The sequence below is a fragment of the Corvus hawaiiensis genome, chromosome 8, assembly GCF_020740725.1.
Source record: "Corvus hawaiiensis isolate bCorHaw1 chromosome 8, bCorHaw1.pri.cur, whole genome shotgun sequence".
Lineage (NCBI taxonomy): Eukaryota > Metazoa > Chordata > Aves > Passeriformes > Corvidae > Corvus > Corvus hawaiiensis.
The window spans coordinates 16,973,903-16,992,468 of record NC_063220.1 but is presented as its reverse complement, the minus strand read 5'-3'; the positions used below and the strand labels follow the sequence as shown (position 1 = coordinate 16,992,468).

General features: G+C 36.5%; 1 protein-coding gene across 4 annotated transcripts in view; it reads left to right on the top strand.

Annotated features, from left to right (window-relative positions):
- Nucleotides 1–12,553, top strand: part of HECTD2 (HECT domain E3 ubiquitin protein ligase 2) — a 35,243-nt gene extending 22,690 nt beyond the window's left edge. For 2 of the 4 annotated variants that reach the window (XM_048310690.1, XM_048310691.1), the window contains exons 14-21: nucleotides 2,044–2,132; nucleotides 3,164–3,322; nucleotides 3,618–3,692; nucleotides 4,572–4,659; nucleotides 4,911–5,017; nucleotides 6,195–6,310; nucleotides 6,925–7,068; nucleotides 10,018–12,553. In XM_048310690.1, coding sequence (XP_048166647.1) covers nucleotides 2,044–2,132; nucleotides 3,164–3,322; nucleotides 3,618–3,692; nucleotides 4,572–4,659; nucleotides 4,911–5,017; nucleotides 6,195–6,310; nucleotides 6,925–7,068; nucleotides 10,018–10,138 — 899 coding nt within the window. In that variant the 3' untranslated portion in view covers nucleotides 10,139–12,553. The other 2 variants (XR_007205067.1, XM_048310692.1) reach the window with 2 other exon arrangements.
- Nucleotides 12,554–18,566: the final 6,013 nt, after the last annotated feature.

The following is an 18,566-nucleotide window of genomic DNA, read 5'->3' as shown; positions in this document are numbered from 1 at the left end:
TTTGGGCGTGGATACATTACTGATGACTTAGTGGGTTGAAGTGTGACCCGGATGGCTTTTAAATTGATTTCCAGGGACTTGAGCATAACACCTGAAAATCATTGGTAGAATGCAAGAGCTTGCCTGTCTTTGCCTGGAAGTGTTCATGTGCCTTAAAATCATGGTCCTTTGTTGTTTATAGGACTACTTCTAAAGGTACAGAATTTTAAGTCATAAATATGTCATCGTATCTGCTGAGATTGTTATTTGCCTGTACCCTTTTTGTAGTAAAAAGGGGTCTGTGTCGAGACATGACGTTGGTGATAGCAACCTTAATAGGAAACAATTTATCCTGCAGAAAGCGTTCTGTAAGTTTGACAGTTCTGTTAGTAAAAATGCTGTCAGCAGAGCTTGGTAACTGATGAGTTTGGAAACATTCAGAGTAATATATTTTTTCACTATCTCTGGCAGGCTTCCTTACTTTAAAGTGTAAATTCTTTCATTGTTACGACTATCAGCCAAGTGTGGGAGGAGTTCAGAAATATTCTTGTCCCTTGGAAAGGGACTGTATCCTCTGCTGTCTTTAATGTTGAAGATGCAAATAACATGTCAGAAGCTTGGAAGGGAAAATGTCACTGTTCTTGCCCTTTCCAGGTTAACTGATTCTTCAGATTTAGCTGTGGAATTTAAAAATTCTTAATTAACTCAGCGGCTGCTTGTGTGTTTTGCAATGCTTTCTTTATCTTGGTGTGGACAATTAATAAATGGGATTCAAAACCTACTTTGTTCCAGCATCCCTATAATCTTTTAGTGTGTGAACCTTGCTCTGCCTTACATGCAGCTGTTCTGTTGTTTCTGGTAATGGCAGTGTCCAAACCTTTTGTGATGAGCACCTTTTTGAGCTGGAATTCAAAAGATAAATTGCTCAGGAGAGTGGGGGGAAAATCATGAAGGCAGTTCTTTGTCTGTAATTTGTCATAAGAACTAGATGTCCCTGAAACAAGTTGGATTTTCAGTCTTTGTTTTTTTTATATCAAAAGGACTTTATTTTTTTTCATTTAAATATTTTTCACCAACTTTATCTTCAAACAGGGATGCAGTGAGCTGTTGCATGCAAGATGTGCTTAGAAGTATTCCTTGCTTTGGTTTGTACAGACCATGGCAACAATAATAAACTCGGCCCATTCAATCCCAACAAACTGAAACAGTCCATCACGTTTTATCCCAATTACTTCTGCATTAGAGGCACGCTTGTGTGGAGTGTGTCTTGCTTCTCTGAGCAATACTTCCTAGGCATTTCAGAGCTGTTATCTGCTTTCATTATGTAGGATTTTACTTTCTGCCACTCTTTAAAACAGAATGTTCTGTATCTGACGCAAATAGCAGTCAAACTCATCTATACTCATGATTTGAGTAGGATCTAGCTTGTCATTTAGACCCATGAGTGGCTTTTTTAGGGTACATGTGGTTTGGGGCTTTTTTAACTTTTCTGGTATAATTTTTTGATAGAAAATATGAAACATACCCCTTTGCTGGTAGTGTGTGTATAACATAAACCATTTACAGTTTTCTGTTCCAAGAAGGTAAAGCTTACAGTATTTGTATCATGGGATTCATGCCAGCATTTTTAGGGATTGTCATCTGCTACTGACCTAGGAAGAAAGGAGGAGATAAGTGGGTTTACATTACAGTAAGTAAATTTTTGGTTAGACAGTTAAATGTTTATGGCAGTACAGATGCTGGAGTGCAATGAAGAAACAGATTGTACAGACAGTGGAGAATATCCACAACTGGAGGCCCTGAAGAATGTGTTGCACCAGCACCCAGCAGGGCTGGTGGGCTTGAGCCCACTTGCTTGCTTCAGGCTTGGCACTGCCCTTGGTGCTTCCTCCCAAGCATCTTCCTGCAGACTCCTGCCGTGGTGGGAGCAGGGTCCTGGGAACAAGCATGGAGATGTGGGCACTCTGAGGAGCACTTCTAAGGGTGCATGGGTAAGAAAGGTGAGGCTTTGTACGACTTCTTACAAAGCTCAGGCTTTTTAAGGGCCACGTTGCCGTTGTGCAGGCATGTTCACCTACCACAAGGACTCGCACTGCCATTGGTTCAGCAGCTTTAAATGCGATAACTACTCGGAATTCCGTCTGGTTGGAGCCGTATCCTTTTCTGTCCGCTAGAATGTTCCGAATGACAGCCATTCGATGAGCTGGTGTGGGGAGGAAATAAGGCACTGGCTAGAGCTCCTTCAAAGGTTGTATATACTCCTGTGTTCCATTTAAAATGTATTTTTTTGAATATCGTTCAAGCAAGAACTAAAAATAGGAAGAAAATGGTGGTGTGTGGGTATGTCGTACATTTCACAGTCAGAAAATGCTAAATCGACGTTAAACATGCATCTTCTTTGTGTATAAGTTGTAATTTTTTATGTACTTAAGCCTCTTCAGTTTCTTTCAGTAAATATTAATGTGCCTGTGTGAAATAATACTTAAGTCCCCATTGAGCAGTATGTGGCTTTTGCCTATTTTATTACAAAATGGAAGCCACATGCTATTTTGAGCACAAGTTTATTTTCTAGGTTTTCTATTGTGCCTGTATATGAAAACCTAAGACAAATGATTTATGGTAGTATATGCTTATAACTCCACTGAGGTGAGGAAGTAGTGTCCATTTACTGATTGCAGTTGGATCAGATGATGGTTGTAAGTCTCTTCTAACAGAACTATTCTATTCTTGTGAGAAGTTGAATTGGGATAGTTTCAAATTTGTTTCATGGGATCCACTTAAATGTGCTAATGGATGAGCTGTAGTACCAGTGCAGGTTTTTCTTAATGCTTTTATATTTACTTAAAAGAAATAGTGCTTTTTTGAGCTCTCACTAAAAAATACATATTTATCTTTCTCTGTTTTCATAACAATACTTTGGAAAAAATTATTGTAGATATTCTTGTATAGACTATTATGAAGAAGATTCTCAAGCATTCTGTCAATGTGCATCATTTGAACCGTGTTAACCACTGCTTAACCGTAATGCAAAACTGCATTTAAAATTGTCAGTCCAGAAAAAATTAAATAATTTCCATTCCTTCTCTTTGTGGAGCATGACTCTCAGAATATTTTTTCCAACCTGCAAAAATACTAACTATAATAAGGATGTGTCAGATTTGCCCTTAACATTTGACATATATAGCTTATGGGACTTGCTGTATATAACAGCATCACCTTGGATATTCGTTTCCCACCTTGCTGTTACAAGAAATTATTGAGTCCTCCCATTGTTCCCTGTGATCATAACACACTTGTAGGCATCTGTGGTGTCACATTAGATGACCTGTTTCAGATTATGCCTGTAAGTATTACATTTTTTAAGAGAAGAAATTATTGATATAAAACCTGATTTATTTATATTTAATGCTTGAGTTATGAACTATTTGAAAACAGCTTTTTTTTCAGCACAGGCTGATAAAGTCTCCTTTTCTTCTGCTGAAAACAGAAAATCTCAATGTTTTCTAGCATAGCATGCAGTTTAAATGTACAGCTTTTTCCAAGATACTTTCTGTATAAAACAATGCTTCTGGCACATGTTTGCAAAGTGCATCACTTAGTTTTTTAGATTTACTAACAAGTTTTTTTTTGTATTGCAGGAATTGGCGCATGGACTAAGTGAACTTCTATCCTATGAAGGCAATGTCGAAGAGGATTTTTACTCAACCTTTCAGGTCATTAAGTGCACCAACCATAAGTGCTTCTCAACCTCATTCCGTGATTTTTCCCAGTGTTAAAATGGCAGTGGAGTGGCTCATTGCTGTGTGATTGCTGATGGTTTGGAATATAACTGCACGGAGATCAGAGCTTGCTCCAGGGGCAGCGCTGCCCAGGATCTCTGGCTCCGCGATGAGACTCTGAGCTGTTGTTCCCTGGCAGCATGGGTGGATCCCAGTGCTCATGGCCAGGGTCACTTGGCCAGCTGCTGGTGCATTTCCAGCTCTTTGCTCTCCTTGACACCACCACTTTGCAATCAATGACCAGGCTTGTGAAATTCATCTGGCTGCAAGACAATCCCTTTTCTGTCTAATGCAGAAGATAGTCAAAGCTTACTTGGTTATTTTATGCATTTTGTCCAGGAAATCTCACTTCAGCAGTAGCCTGTTTTTACAGTTTTGCCTGACCTCTGTGTTGTAACTGCTATTTCAGTTAAGGAAGCCTTTTTCAGTTACTCTTCATTTCAGAACACACATACTAGTTAATGAAATTTCATATTGGTGGTACTTAGCTCCTAGGTGAACTACATCAGAACAAATACCTTCTTAATTGTATTTGCTGTTCCTATACTGTTCTTTTGTATGCAAAACTCCATGGCTCCAGAGACTGCAGGTCAGTTTGACATGCCACTATGAAACAGGGTTGATATTCTTTGAATACTAATTTTCTGAGCAATGTGTTGAAAATTATAATATTTAACTTGTAAAAACCTCACAACTCTCAGAATTGCAGCATTTGCTGAAGAGAGAGAGGAAATACATGACTTCATACAAGCTTTGTTGTTTGTAAGTGTAGTTCATTTTCCAGTGCTGACCTTGACTCCTCTTTTTCTGTAGGTTTTTCAGGAAGAATTTGGTGTTATAAAATCTTACAACTTAAAGCCAAATGGAGATAAAATTCCAGTCACAAATCGGAATAGGAAAGGTACTTCAGTGTATATTAACTACACATAGTTTGCAGATTTAAGTTTGTCCTTTTTCTCCTTTCTATAAGCCTAGGTTTTCATTAATGAAGTGTGAAAATGAAATGGCTGTAGTTCTTTCTGGTATGCCTACCAATTTAATGGTATCTAAAATTAAATGCATTCATTTTTCATAATTCACTACAATTTTGGAAAGCAGAACAGGTGATTGATTAAAATTATTATCGTGTAACAATTTTTTTTTTTTTTTTAGAATATGTGCAGCTCTATGTTGATTTTCTTCTCAATAAATCAATCTACAAACAATTTGCAGCTTTCTATTATGGATTTCATAGTGTCTGTGCTTCATATGCATTACTGGTAAGAGTAAAGTGGAACATAACTCTTCACTTCTATTTCAAGTATTTGACAATGACTTAACTAAATTAAAACAAATTGCCCTGGATGATTTTAAGACTTGGAAAGAGTCTTGATTGATCAACAGACTTGATTAGTCCAACATAAGTAGAAGAAATGAATCAGGTAATCAACTGCTCTCTGTAGTGTTTTATTGCAAAGAGATAAAGCTCCAGAAGACAGGTTTATTACTATGTATTCACAGACACTTCACAGGCTCTCCTGTGAATGTTTACAAGGTTTCTTTGTATTCCCTACATTTAGGAACTGCAAAACAACTGTGTCTGAGGGCTCCTGAGTGACTCCTCTGAAAACATCTATTGCTTTTTGCTGGAAGAACACTCAGTAAAGCTGAGATTAAACATTCTTCTACTTTCAGTCCTGTTTGGCTGTTGGAATGATTTTGTAATTTACAGCATCCCTTCTGCACTGAGAAAGAAGAGGCAGTTTCAATTTGCCTGGTATTTTCTAAATTCCAGTGACACCTGGCAGCAAAGCAAGTTTTGCCCAACCACAGGGAAGGTTCTGGAAGGACAGTGAGATTCCATTGAAATGCCATGACATGCATCCATGCAGCTTGATGAAGGGGTAGTAAATGAATAAGTAGGTTCTGCAGGTGTAAGTTTAGTGGGTATTAAACATGGTTTATTGTTATAAGGATTCACTTTGCACAGCAGTGTGTACAACTAAGAGTCAAGTCCTGTCAGCCTCTGCTGCTCAGCTACCCACACTAGGACTTGTCAATGAAGTGGAAGTTGAAATCAAAATTGACATCAAGACCCTCCCTCTGGATTCCAGATGTACAAACTTAATTTTCTTCCCGACCCATTTGTAGTCTGATCAGATGACAGGCAAGTCAGTGTAATAATTGTAAGAATGATGAAGAAGTGAAGAGCAAAATATGCTGAAATATTGTGTTATCCTGTAATTAAGCTTTCTACTATATACAGCAGTAAGAGATTCTTCAAAGTGCTGAGGGATTAATTTTTCTATAATCAGTGTGTATCCAAGTTAGAGACTTAAAATGAATGATATTCTGTTAATTTTTCTATAATGACAAAATAAAAATGTAATCTTAATCTAGTAGCATAATTTCTCATCTTTTTAAAAAAATTAAACTTTTTTCCTTGATTTATGGCAGCTACTTCGTCCAGAGGAGGTTGAAATTCTTGTCTGTGGCAGTCCTGAACTGGATATGTCTGCTTTACAGCGAAGTACCCAGTATGAGGGCTACCAAAAAACTGATCTTACTATACGGTAGGCCTGGGTTTTTATTCTAATTACCAAGTTTAAAACATCATGGAATGTTAGACTTCCAGCAGTAATCTCTTCAAGGGTAATCTGAGAATGACTGAAGTTTTAGAAACCTATTTCCAAGTAACACAAGGACACTACTAAATTATCATAAGTAGGAAGAATTAGATCCTTAATGGTATGTGTTTACTGAATATCCTTAAAAGATTATGAGCACATTGAAGTAGAGTAGTTTGAAAAGAAAAGCTCCAAATCCTGCATATGAAATCTCAGTATTTTTATTATCCAATCTTCTAAAAATACTTTTTTTGCCCAATTCTCTTTGATACTAAGGACATTTATATTAGTGAGTAGAAGGCATTTATATTTTTATAGATAAGTGGCTTGAGGCATCTTTTGGCAAGACATCATTCCAAAATTAATAAAACATTGTACTTGTCAATTTGTTGGGAATTTAACCTTGTATATTGGGGTACTACTGATGTCCTATATATTAATTAAATTATTGGTAAGTGATATTTATCATGTAGAACTTGTGGTTTTATTATCATCTTCATACTATTTTTTTACTATGTTGCATCTTTCAACATTTTCTTCTCCCTCTGCCCTGAGCATAGATACTTCTGGGATGTAGTACTTGGATTTTCTCTAGACCTTCAAAAGAAGCTGCTACATTTTGCTACAGGAAGTGATAGAGTACCTGTGGGAGGAATGGCTGATCTGAATTTCAAGATTTCAAAGAGTGAAACATCCACTAATTGGTAAGTAATGTTTTGGATTTTTAAATTTTTTTTCATTAACCTGTTTCCCAAGAGCCCTTATTGCTCTTGAATGTCTTTTTAAAGAAGAGTAAACTAATGTGCTGAAACATAGATTTAGAAGAAACATAAAGATTTTAGTTACAGTCTAGCTGTGTTGAGATTAGTTAGAGTAGGATGGAATTTGGGCCCAGCTAGAGTTAAGAGAGCTGGACCTGAAATGGGTTTAAGATGTTAGTAACTGATTACCAAATAACTGATGACCTGTCATTTATATGTTTGCTTAGCTGTGCTTAGAACGAGGAATAGAAACATTGATAAGTTGGTTTAGGGAACAAGGACAATCACCAATTTCCTCCCTTGGTGGGAACCTGTTCAAAAGTCACACAGGAGGAAACTTAGAGGTCACTAAAGTAACTAGGATTGTTAAAGTTCAGAGAGGCGAAAAGGTCAAACTGAGGAAGATGAGTTACTTCATCTCTTTAAGACCACTGACCCAATTCAAGACCACCGATTCAATTCAGAGCACACACTACGCACGCTTAATGACATGTAAGCTCATTTCCATACAAAGCGGAGAATGGGAGATGTTAATGTTATGAATATGCATTTGTATTTTGGATATTCATAATGTTTGGAAATAAAAGGTATTGTGTTTGCTTGGATCGGGGCCCTGCATCTTAGGGAGCTATCCCACGCAGTGCCTGGCGCCAAATAAACATACACTTTCTAACTCTAAACTGTTAGAGAGTTTTTGTCCGTCTCAGTTGGATATCGATATTAGATCGATATTCAGATTTTGGTAAAGCAGTGCAAGGAAGAAACTGCATGGACTCCTTTAGTTTGCCTTCAAGTATACCCATTTATTGATTGCATAGATTTAAAAGTTGTTTTTCCAGTCAATGTTTACATTTGAGGACAGTAATTATTTATAGTGATTATTTACATGTTTTCAATTCAAATAAATTATGTATTTAATCATTCCTAACATGGCAGCTGACCTAATGAAAATATACCTTGAACTACCGTGAATTTTTCTGAATTTGTTGCGTTTGATGGCATTATTTATCACAACCTCTGCAGTTAGAGAAAATGCTTGCATTCTGTCTTGATGGTCTAAATAAGAATTTCAGCGTGTGGCTGTGAGGGTGTGCAGCATTCTTTAGAGCCTCTGGTGAGTGGCTGATACAGAAGGTGCTCAGAAGATACAGGAGCAAAGCAGTTTTGCAATTTCATTGTGATTAATTTGTTCATACCAAGTTCATATGCTTCTGGCAGCGTTTTATTTTGTGTTGAATTTACTTGGGATACACTTTCCTATTAGTATTTTTCTTCTTAAGACTGGAGAAAGTTTAAGCGATTTGAAAACTGTATGGAAAAACTTGCTGCTCTGAAGCTCACTGTGAAGCAGTAATTACTGGCTTTATCTAGATTTCTCAAACATTTAGAGTAATCAAAATACTTAAATGGAACTATATTTTTCAAAGTCTGAATTTTGCTGGGTTTTCTGTGAAGAGCTGATCTAAATGCATAAACATAATACATTTTGAGGTTTTTTTAAATTGAATTTATCTCATTACTGAGGTATTTCTAATGCTTTTCTCAATGAGCTAATGACTGGTTCCAGTAACATTAAAGGAACATGAAGATCAGATGAAAAATGAAGAAAAATCAGTCAACATTGAATCACTCTTTGTTTCTTCTGTAAATTGTTCTTTTTCTTAAAAATGAGAAAATGTGTTTTGAAATAGTGTGCATTTTAAACGGCTGTAGGGTCTGTGTTTTGCAAGATAATTGTTGCTGTCAGACTGCCTGCACAGGAATGAATGTAGACACCATCATCATACTGCTCACACAATAGGATCAAAGAATTTAATAGCAATAAAAATTGTCAAATTAATAAAAGCTTCTCAACTTCCCAAATTCTGAAGCCAAGACTCCAGTCCAGTTAACAGATCTTTGCTGATCATTTAAAGGGCAGGGAGGGGAAAGTAGCTTGGGTTTCAAGACTTGGGGGTTCCACCCCCTTTTGAGAGTGTTTGCCAATGATCAAAGGCCAAGTTGGGGTCATTCAAAAGACTGAGGGATTAAATTAAAAGAGATCTAGAGGGCTTTTGAGTCACATAATAAAATAGGTGTGTCCAAATGTCAGATTGAGCTTCAGCTCGTTGTCTTTCTCCTGTCTCCGCCCCTCAAGTAATCTGCTGTAGGAGAAGTCTATATCCTTGACTATATCCGTGTGTGTCCTCCAAGTCACTTGAGAATTTAAAGGGCAAGGAGTTCCTGTAGCTTTTTATCACCTGTGGTTCATCAACTTAAGCTATTCTAGGGAGAAATAAAGTTTCCAGTGTTTCAGTCAGGCATTCCTTAGTCCTACCTGCAATACGTATATTCAAGCTCTTTCTCAGGAGAAACTTGGAACTGAAAGTGTTGGTATAGCTGAGACCAGAATTTGTGAACTGTTGTTTTTCCAGCATTTCATCATTTCTTCAGAGCTCCCCACTTAGGTCTGTAAAGATGTGTTCTACCAGGCTGTATTCGGTATCCTCACAGATACGTAACTGTGGTTCTTCTAGGTGTGTCTGTACCTACTGCAGGACCCAGCTTCCTTTTCCATGTTGTGGATTCTGACTATACCCAGATTTTGTGTTTAGAGAAGTCATGTAGTACCTGGAGTTTCCATAATCCAGAAGGGAATGTTTCCAACTTGAAAAAAAAATTAAGATGGGGGAGGGAGTTGCAGGCAAACAAGTTCACCTTAGGTACTTATGACCAGCAGTGGTGTTACTTGCATTCAACAGAACTTGAACCACCATTAGGATAAATGTTCCTTTTACAGGATTTCCTACTTAAAAAATAATTAACTGAAAATGTGTAGGCAATTGGCAGTGTTCTGGTTCTATTGCATTATTATTAAATGTGTTTTGTTGGGTATTTTTTAAATTATTTTAGGTTACCTGTGGCCCATACCTGCTTCAACCAGCTTTGTCTCCCTCCTTACAAGAACAAGAAGGAACTGAAGCAAAAGCTGATCATTGGCATTTCAAATGCAGAGGGGTTTGGTCTAGAATAAGATTAAATACTCCAAGAACAGCATTTTTATGTAGCATTCACTCTCTTCTGATTGTGCCTTTAAGCTTTTCATTTTTATGTCTCTTGATACTGTGCGAGTTTTATCTCATTTAGTTAAATTTTTTTTATTAAATATGAAGTGTATGTTTTTTCTTGAATGGCAATACATCTACTGCTTGCTTTGTCACAGAAAGTAGCTTTCTTTGTACAAATGCTCGTCTGTTTGAAAAACAAAACCCAACTAAGACAATTCCCAAGTTTTAGGTTTTTCTTAATAGCACTTTATCATTAATCATAATTCCTTTACATCAAGGTATCTCACTGGGAGATAATATACAGAATATTTCTCTTAGTTAATCCCAGTGGTAGATTGTTTTCAATTAACATTAATAATACAAAAAAAAATAACATCAGCATGTAGCCATTTTTTTCACAAAGGCAAATAGGAATTTTAGTCTTTATAAAATGTATGTAGTTTTATTATTCTGGTTTTCCTTCTCAGTGAAACCAGCTGTCTAAGAAGTATGTAAATAACTGCCTGTGAGGAAATAGGGTTTTGATAGTGCCATTTACTGCTATAAAATTATTTTTTATGAATAAGAGGTTTTAGATGTTGTATATTCAGCTTTTACACTTGACTGTACAAGAGAGTTAAAAGGTATTTTTTCAGCTTGAGGGGATTCAAGTTCAAGCTACAGGTATTAAGGAACTTGTGTGTTCATTCTTAATAGCAAACTAGCCAGATCTACTGTAGCATTATAGTAAACAAAACTAGATATTTAAAATAAATTCCACATCTGGTGAAATGCTTTAGGAAGAGAATTATATCCACAACACATGGAAAACTGATATAGTGTATCATGCTATCATTTTTTGCAGCAACTTTGCTGAAAGTCTTAAATAAGCTCTGACAAAAGTGAGTACAATAACATTGCAGAAAAATATTTCAACTTTCATTAACTTGGAGATCAGCATTTAAAAACAATGTTTTGTGTTTTTCACTGCACAAACTACGTGAAAAGAGTTCTTGGTATGTCTGCTCTGAGTTAGTAAATTAGCAGCTGGGGAAGAAATAGTTCTAAAATACTGAAATAATTGTAAGTCTGGGTTTTATTCATTAAATGGAAAGAATTTATGAGCATGCAGTATTGTATTTTTAAATATGCATAGCTACTGTGTGTTCTGTAGATTTTTCTTTCAGCTGAATAAGGCCCAGATCATTTGAGACACTTAGGCATCTAATTTGTCAGCTTTCCCCATTGACTTCTGCTGGGGCATGGATGCATAAATATCTTGTAGTGTCTGTTCTCAAATACTATATTAGTCTTCTTTTCTCTCTCTGTATTATTTACATACAATCAACAGATTTACAAATTAATCTGCCTAATTCATGCTTTCAAAGCTGTTGTGGATATTCTTCAATAACTAAGTGTAAATTTTATTTTTTCCTTTCTCCTAGAAAAGTTACTGGTGATTTTACTGATTTTAAAGGCAGAGATAAATATTAGGATATTTTAGAATATTTGGCACTTTATTCGTTGTGCTGTTCTTGATACAAATAATAAAATTTCCATTGACTTTAGCCTGGAACTATACTAGGTTAGCACAAAGAGTGTTAAAAGCAGTGCTGAAAAATTCTGCATTTTTACATTGTATGTCCCAAATGGAGATTTTAAAATAAATCTTAACTTGCAGGATTTCAGGTGTTAAGAAATAAATTAAGCTTTCCCTGTTGCACTGGATGAACTAGATAGCTGCAAGCAATGTTAAATTTCTAACAGCTGAATATGGATGTAAGTAAGAAACCTGGAAGCAAACACCTACCCCCATTTCTCTCTCTGTAGAATTGGATTCATAAAAGGTTGGCTTATGAATAAATAGCTATATAGTTTATCTGAAAACATGGCAAATTAGCCAAAATATTTTTTTAAGGCTTAAGCCCACTTTTAATAACTATTTCTCTACTATTGTTAAAATAAAAGCTTTATCTTTTCTCATTTTCACTGAATTGCACTTTGCCTTCTGTTTAGTTTTATTTATTGGAGCTTTTTTTGAGATAATGTGTAATATTACCTCAGAATTCTAAAAATGCTATTGTATTTGCATCAGTTTTTAAATCAGATTGTCATTCAAAGACATTTTATATATTTCCTGATGTTGATAAATAGTAAATTTTGTATTTGTTAAATGAAAGCGTTGCACTGTATTTATGAAATAAGCCTCTGATAATTTTAAAACTTTTATTCAATGATGTTTTGTTGTTCCTGTGTCTTGCCCTGTAACCTAGCAAATCTTTTTTTATCTTCATCATTGTTTTGTACTGTACAAAAGAAATCTGGTTTGTACAAACTTGTTCATTACTAAGTATCTATTTTTATGTATCAAAATTGTCCAGTCATTAAATCAAATAATTCAATTGCTGACCTCACTTGTATGATTTCAGATTTTCAAAACTGGTCATAATGGGTTTAAAATTATGATCAACCTCTCTGCTTTTGGTTTATTTTTCTTTTGAAAAGTTCTCTGTACCATAACTGTTCCGCTAAAACATTGCATGGCTCACTGAAAAGAAACTAAGTTTCAACAACCAGACATACACCAAGACTTATATTTCATATTTACAGTCAAAATTACAGATGTTCTGGTGTATCCCATGGTGTAATAATGCTGTAAAATAGCGTGGATCCTCCTCATGGATCCAACAACTGGGGTTGTTCCACGGGGAGAAGAGAAGGCTCTGGGGACTCGTCATTGCAGCCTGCCAGTACCTTAAGGGGGCTCATAAAAAGGAGGGAGAGGGACTTTTGATATGGGCAGATAGTAAGAAATGGTTTTAAACTGAAAGAGGGCAGTTTTAGATGAGATGTTAGGAAGAAGTTCTTTCTTAGTGGACAGATGGTGAAGCACCAGAACAGGTTGTCCAGAGAAGTTGTGGATGCGCCATCCCTGGAAGTGTTCAAGGCCAGGCTGGATGGAGCCCTGAGGAACCTGATCTAGTGAATGGCATTCCTGCCAATGGCAGGGGGCTTGGAACCACAAGATCTTTAAGGCCCCTTCCAGCCCAAGCCATTCTATAATTCTGTGATTCTAACTTAATTTTCCTTATTTTGTTTACTACCTCGGTTACAAGATTACTTGGAGGTGCAAGAAGAGGCAAAGCCACAAGCTGTTGTATGTTTTATCTTTCTTTTTTTTCTGCCTAATTTGAACATTAAAATCAGAAGGGACAGGTAACAAGACCATTGTGCTTTCATCACAGGTCCTGATCACAGAACTGTTACCTTTGTACCACTCAAGTTACCTACAGATGGCAGCAAAGATGAAGACTGAAACAGTTTGAGAGGTCAGACGTTCCTCTTAACTAACAGTAGATATTATAAATGCACATAATGAAGAAAGAAGTCATATCTTATAAATGTATATCACAAATAATTGCGGATTTGCAAAGTCAGCAAATATAAATTGGTTTTTAGCAAACAAATATGGAGAAAGGAGAAGCAGCTTCTTGGAACTAGTGCTGGGGTTTGAAAGTGTCTTTTCTTTCCATGAAGAGTTCTGTAATGTGTTTTTGAGACCAGTAAAACTCTGGCAAAACCTCAGAGAGGAGATTGATTCTAGCTGATCTCTGACCAGTCAACAGCCTCAAGACTGATATTTGGAAAGAGCTTAGCAAGCCTGGCTTGCCTTGTCCTGTTTCAGCCAGGGATCGAATGGCTGGTGCTGGGGCTTAGAATATTTGATTTTTTGGCCAAAAGTGGTGAGATTCCTTCTCTGTAGTTATAGTTGGTGTTGGTACTGGTTGACTTGCTCCAGAAGCAAATATTATACCCACTGTTAATCTTCATAGCTGTGGTATTTAATATTCTTTCAGAACCCCTTCTTGAAAAAATTAAAATATCTTAAAGGTCCCTCAAAGCCTCTGTTTTCATGTCCTGACTGTCAGACAATAATGTGTTTTTCCTTCTAGAGCACCTAGTTCTCTTCCAATAAATTTGTTTGGGTCAAGTAACTTTTCAGTCTATTTCTAATTTATTCTTTTACTTCAGGGTCTGTACTGGTATATGTGTTACTGAAATTCCTTGCACTTTTAAATATTCATAGTGTATAAGAAAGTAATAACAAGATGGCCTGGACTGACACAGCTGTTTCACTTGTGTTAGAAATGTTCTAATTAATAGTGAAGTAGGTTTTGTTGTTAAATTAATGAGCAAAAATGGCCCCTAGCGATCTGCACCTTTCAAATTGTTAATTAAGTTCTTCCTGAATTCTTTAAACCCCAATGGCTTTATGTAAAATACAACAGATCAAGGAAGATGGAGAAATTTTTTCTGATAATCTGGTGAAGTAGTTGCTCATTAGACCCTGGAAGAGTGGGAGAAGTTCACATAAGTTGGGCAAACTAAGTTCTGGACTCTTCTGCACTACAAGAGTTAATAACTATATGCATAATAATAGGATATATCAATGAATGTCGTGTGTTTTGTATTCTACTACATCAAGGCTTCATTTACCACTTTTCTTTCTGACATCAGTTTAATGATTTGGTACTTGCAGTGAGTGATGAATAGACTTTTACTTTTTGGTGCAGTATTTTCTTCCCATGAGAGTCGTCCTAGATTCTGTAGATATATGGTGTTCAGGTTTAATTTAAGGGCTTATTTATTTTCTGCTTTAGTTCTATAACATGATTTCTTATTAACCAGGAGAGATTAATCTGTTCTCTCAGAGTTGTTAGTTATCTTCACACCAGGATCTCTGGCTGCTTCTGTACTATGGATAATAACAATCTAGCCTCCACTGGCATTACCAGAACAGAGCTATTTGTAGCTATGTGTATGTAATTCAAACATCTTATCAATGGGTGAGTTTACTCAGTGTACATTCCATCTCTGCTCTAGCAGAGAGCTAGAACATTAATTTCTTTTGCTATTTGTTTTGTGTCAGTAGCAATGCTGTGGACATCAAGAACTGTGTTTTGTCCTCTGGAAAATCAATCCAGCTGGATATAAAGTAGCTAAAGCACAGTCATTTTTGAAAGCCATGGGGTTTAAACTCAAACATGTGGGTCTTGGGTTTGGTTGTCTTCTGGTAAATGTATGTAACCTCACACTCCTGGTTTCCAAAGACTGTGGTGGCAGCATCTGTACTGCTTGGGAGTTTTAATAGTTGGCCTTGATTAGGAGTAATGTGCCACACTGAGCAAAGAAGGAACTTAATTTTGTCATCTTGCTCATCTGCTTTAAAGAGGGATCTTTTCCCAAATCTTCCTACATGCCAAGATGGAGAAGTATCCTGCTCAGATACTTGAACACCCTGACAAGACATGTTTTGTGATATTAAATGCATAATATTAATTCTTTAACATATTTTAATAGAAAAGTTATTTAATCATATCAGATAAATGTGGTCTGTGTAAAACATAGATGAACGCAGTAGCAGAATAGGAGAAATTTACTTTGTTAAGAGAGCATTTTGATGGAATTGCTTTTTAGTTGGAGAAACCTAATTTTATTTCCTTAGATGGTGAGGTTTAATTTTTCTAGGGTACAATATTTTAGAGAGTTTAAGAACTGAAATTATTTTCTTTAATTCAATAGCTATGTTAGATAAAGCTAAAATTTGAGTAAACAGTAATATTTTCCTACACGTACTGCTGTGTAGTGCTTATTGCATTGTCTAATTGTACTGATATCAATAAAGTGTTCTTCATCACTTTTCTTTTGAAATTCTGACTTTTCTGGCAATTTTTACCATGGAAGAAAAGCTCTCCCAAGCACTGAAAGCAGTTGGTATTCATTCAAACTGAAAGTTTTAAAGTAATACCAGACATTTGTTCCTGTTGCTTATAAAGAAGCTCATTCTGTTTTGGTTTGGGTGGCTTTGCTTTAGGATTCAGAATCTATTCAATATCATATTTCTGCATATTGGTTGAAATGCATTAAGCTGTTACATCAAATAGCACATTCTGGAAGGTGAAAACTCTCTTTCCAGTAGCTTCTGCTGCTGGAAGTTACTGTAAATATGTGAAAAGGATTCCAAGTTAATAATTGCTTTGTTAGTTGCCAGATAGGGGCTGAAATCTCCTGGGGTATTACAACCAAGCTGTGTTTGAATTACCAGGGGGACGTTTGCTTTCATCCTATTGATCATCTCCTTGCCCATGCTGGCCCAGTTTCTACTGGTGATGGGTTTCACATCCTTACAGGGGATGTTTTAATACATTTCTTACACTGACAAATTTAACACCCTTTAATTCTTCATTACAAAAAGCGAAGCCAATTTCTTCAACAGGCTATAATGTTGGCCAAGAAGTCTCAGGCACAGAACTAAAATCTCAATTAAATTAGTTTAGAAGACATTTATTTTCCTATATGGGATTTTAAACGTTAAACACCATCCTATAATCAAAGGTGTTGAGGCAACATCAACAGCTGTGTCTTCTGTTCCTCATTCCCTGGTTGTTTTTGCATAAACTGCTGTAGGCATGTCACAAAAACATGGGAAATGTGTTAGGAGTAAGTTTTTACATGAAAATGATAGCGTTGGAATTTTTCTATCTCTTTGCTTTCATCCGCATGTGGTAGCTGTAGTTGTGTGTGGTTTTCATTTGTAACTGTTGGCAGTGGGTACACTGCAGCTGGGAATCTGAAGGTGTAATTGCTTCCATCGTTTTTCACATCATTGCTCAAAAGAAAAAATGAGCTTTCTGTGTTTCTCTTCCCTGTCTTCAGGGCACCTTGATGCATCGAGACTTTTCCATTTTATGGTGCAAAGGTATTCTCAGTTTATCTTTTTTCCTTGAATTTCTTAGTTAATGTGTTGCTGGTTTTATTGTTAGGGCTTATTAATTCTGTATGACATAAGCATGGCTGCTATGCTTAATCATACATTCAGTTAGCATTTTCATACTTGTAGGTGTACTGGGAAGATGAAATTGCTACTTTCATGCAGCACAACCAATCCTTGTTTAATTTCTCCTGTCATTACTTACAGCAACAATCTGCATTACTTGTATAGTTCTGCTGCCCTTCACCATGTTCAAGATCTACTGTCATTCATAATACAGTAGGAATGTAATTGTAGAATGATAAAGAAATAGAAGCTTTCACTTTGAATTTCCCTAGATTATAAAATCACCTCTTTGGTTATTTGTGACCATTTTTTCTAGGGGTTTAGTTTCTTTTTCTTCACTAGATACCAGGTTTTATTTTGTATTTTCTCAAGACACAGGGTAACTTAGGGGAATTTAACAGGCATTTTAGAACTGAGTTGTCACTTGCACTCATTAATTATTTGACTTGTCTGTCCTTATCCTAGCTACATGCAGTGTCAATCCTCTATTTGCAGCACATTTTCATAAATCAAAGTGAGTCTAATATTAAGGAAGGATACATAGGTAGCTGCTGCAAAAAGATAATGACTTTTGTCTGTAGGGTGCAACTTTTAAATATATCTCTGCCTCTTCAGAGAAGAAAAGAAAGGCTGATTAAAAACAGTGATTCAAGGTGGTGGCAGGGGGAAGTGGAGAGAATTGCTGTGCTGCTTCTCTCATTTTTGAGGAGCTAGGCAGAAGCTACATATTGAAGATATCCTGGAACAAAAATCTCTGAGGGATAACACTGCGAGCTTCAGATCAGTCATTGTAACTAAATCTGCTGTTCCTTTTTGTTGCCACTAGCTTATTATTTGAATTACCTTGGGGATGTTTGCTTTTTTCCCTGCTGATCTTGTCATAGCCCATGCTTACGTAATTTCTATTTGTGATGGCATTCTCATGCTTTGATTGTCAGAATTGAGCCCCACTTAGGAGGTGAGAAAGAAGCCAAGGCTTGTCTTGGACATGGGATATGAAATCCCACCCTTTTCAATAATATGTAGAAAGCTAAAGAGTTTAACAGAATCTATCTCAAGTCTGTCTAGAGGGACCTGTTTGTGAGCCAGCCAGATCAGTGCTGGTGGGAGACCTTGTTTGCTGAGCCAGCACAGAGGCTGCAGCAGGGCTTGGCAGTGCAGCAAGCCAGCTGCAGCCCTTCCCTTCAGCTCTGAATGCTTCCCAGTTTTTCACTTTGAAGTCATTGCCACTTGTTTGTGTCACCCAGTTAATGCAGGCTAGATCCCAGCTGAAGCTCACTGGGTATCTCGGCTCTGTGTTCCATTCATGATTTCTCAATCTTTATCAAATGGGTTTTGGTAGAAATTGATAAGCGGAGGTGAGCAAATAAATTTGAAATGTAGGCTTGTTAACAAATTGATAGGATTAGTAGGTCAAATACTAGTAATTTATTTTGAAGAAAATAATTATGAAAAGCAAGCCACAATTTATCTGCCTTTTTTAGGTTTCACTTGCTCGTGTTGTGTTTTATGTTGCCAGAGAGCTCTCCTGTAAAATACCCTAAATGCAAAACCCTGGAGTGCTAAATTTCTGCCAT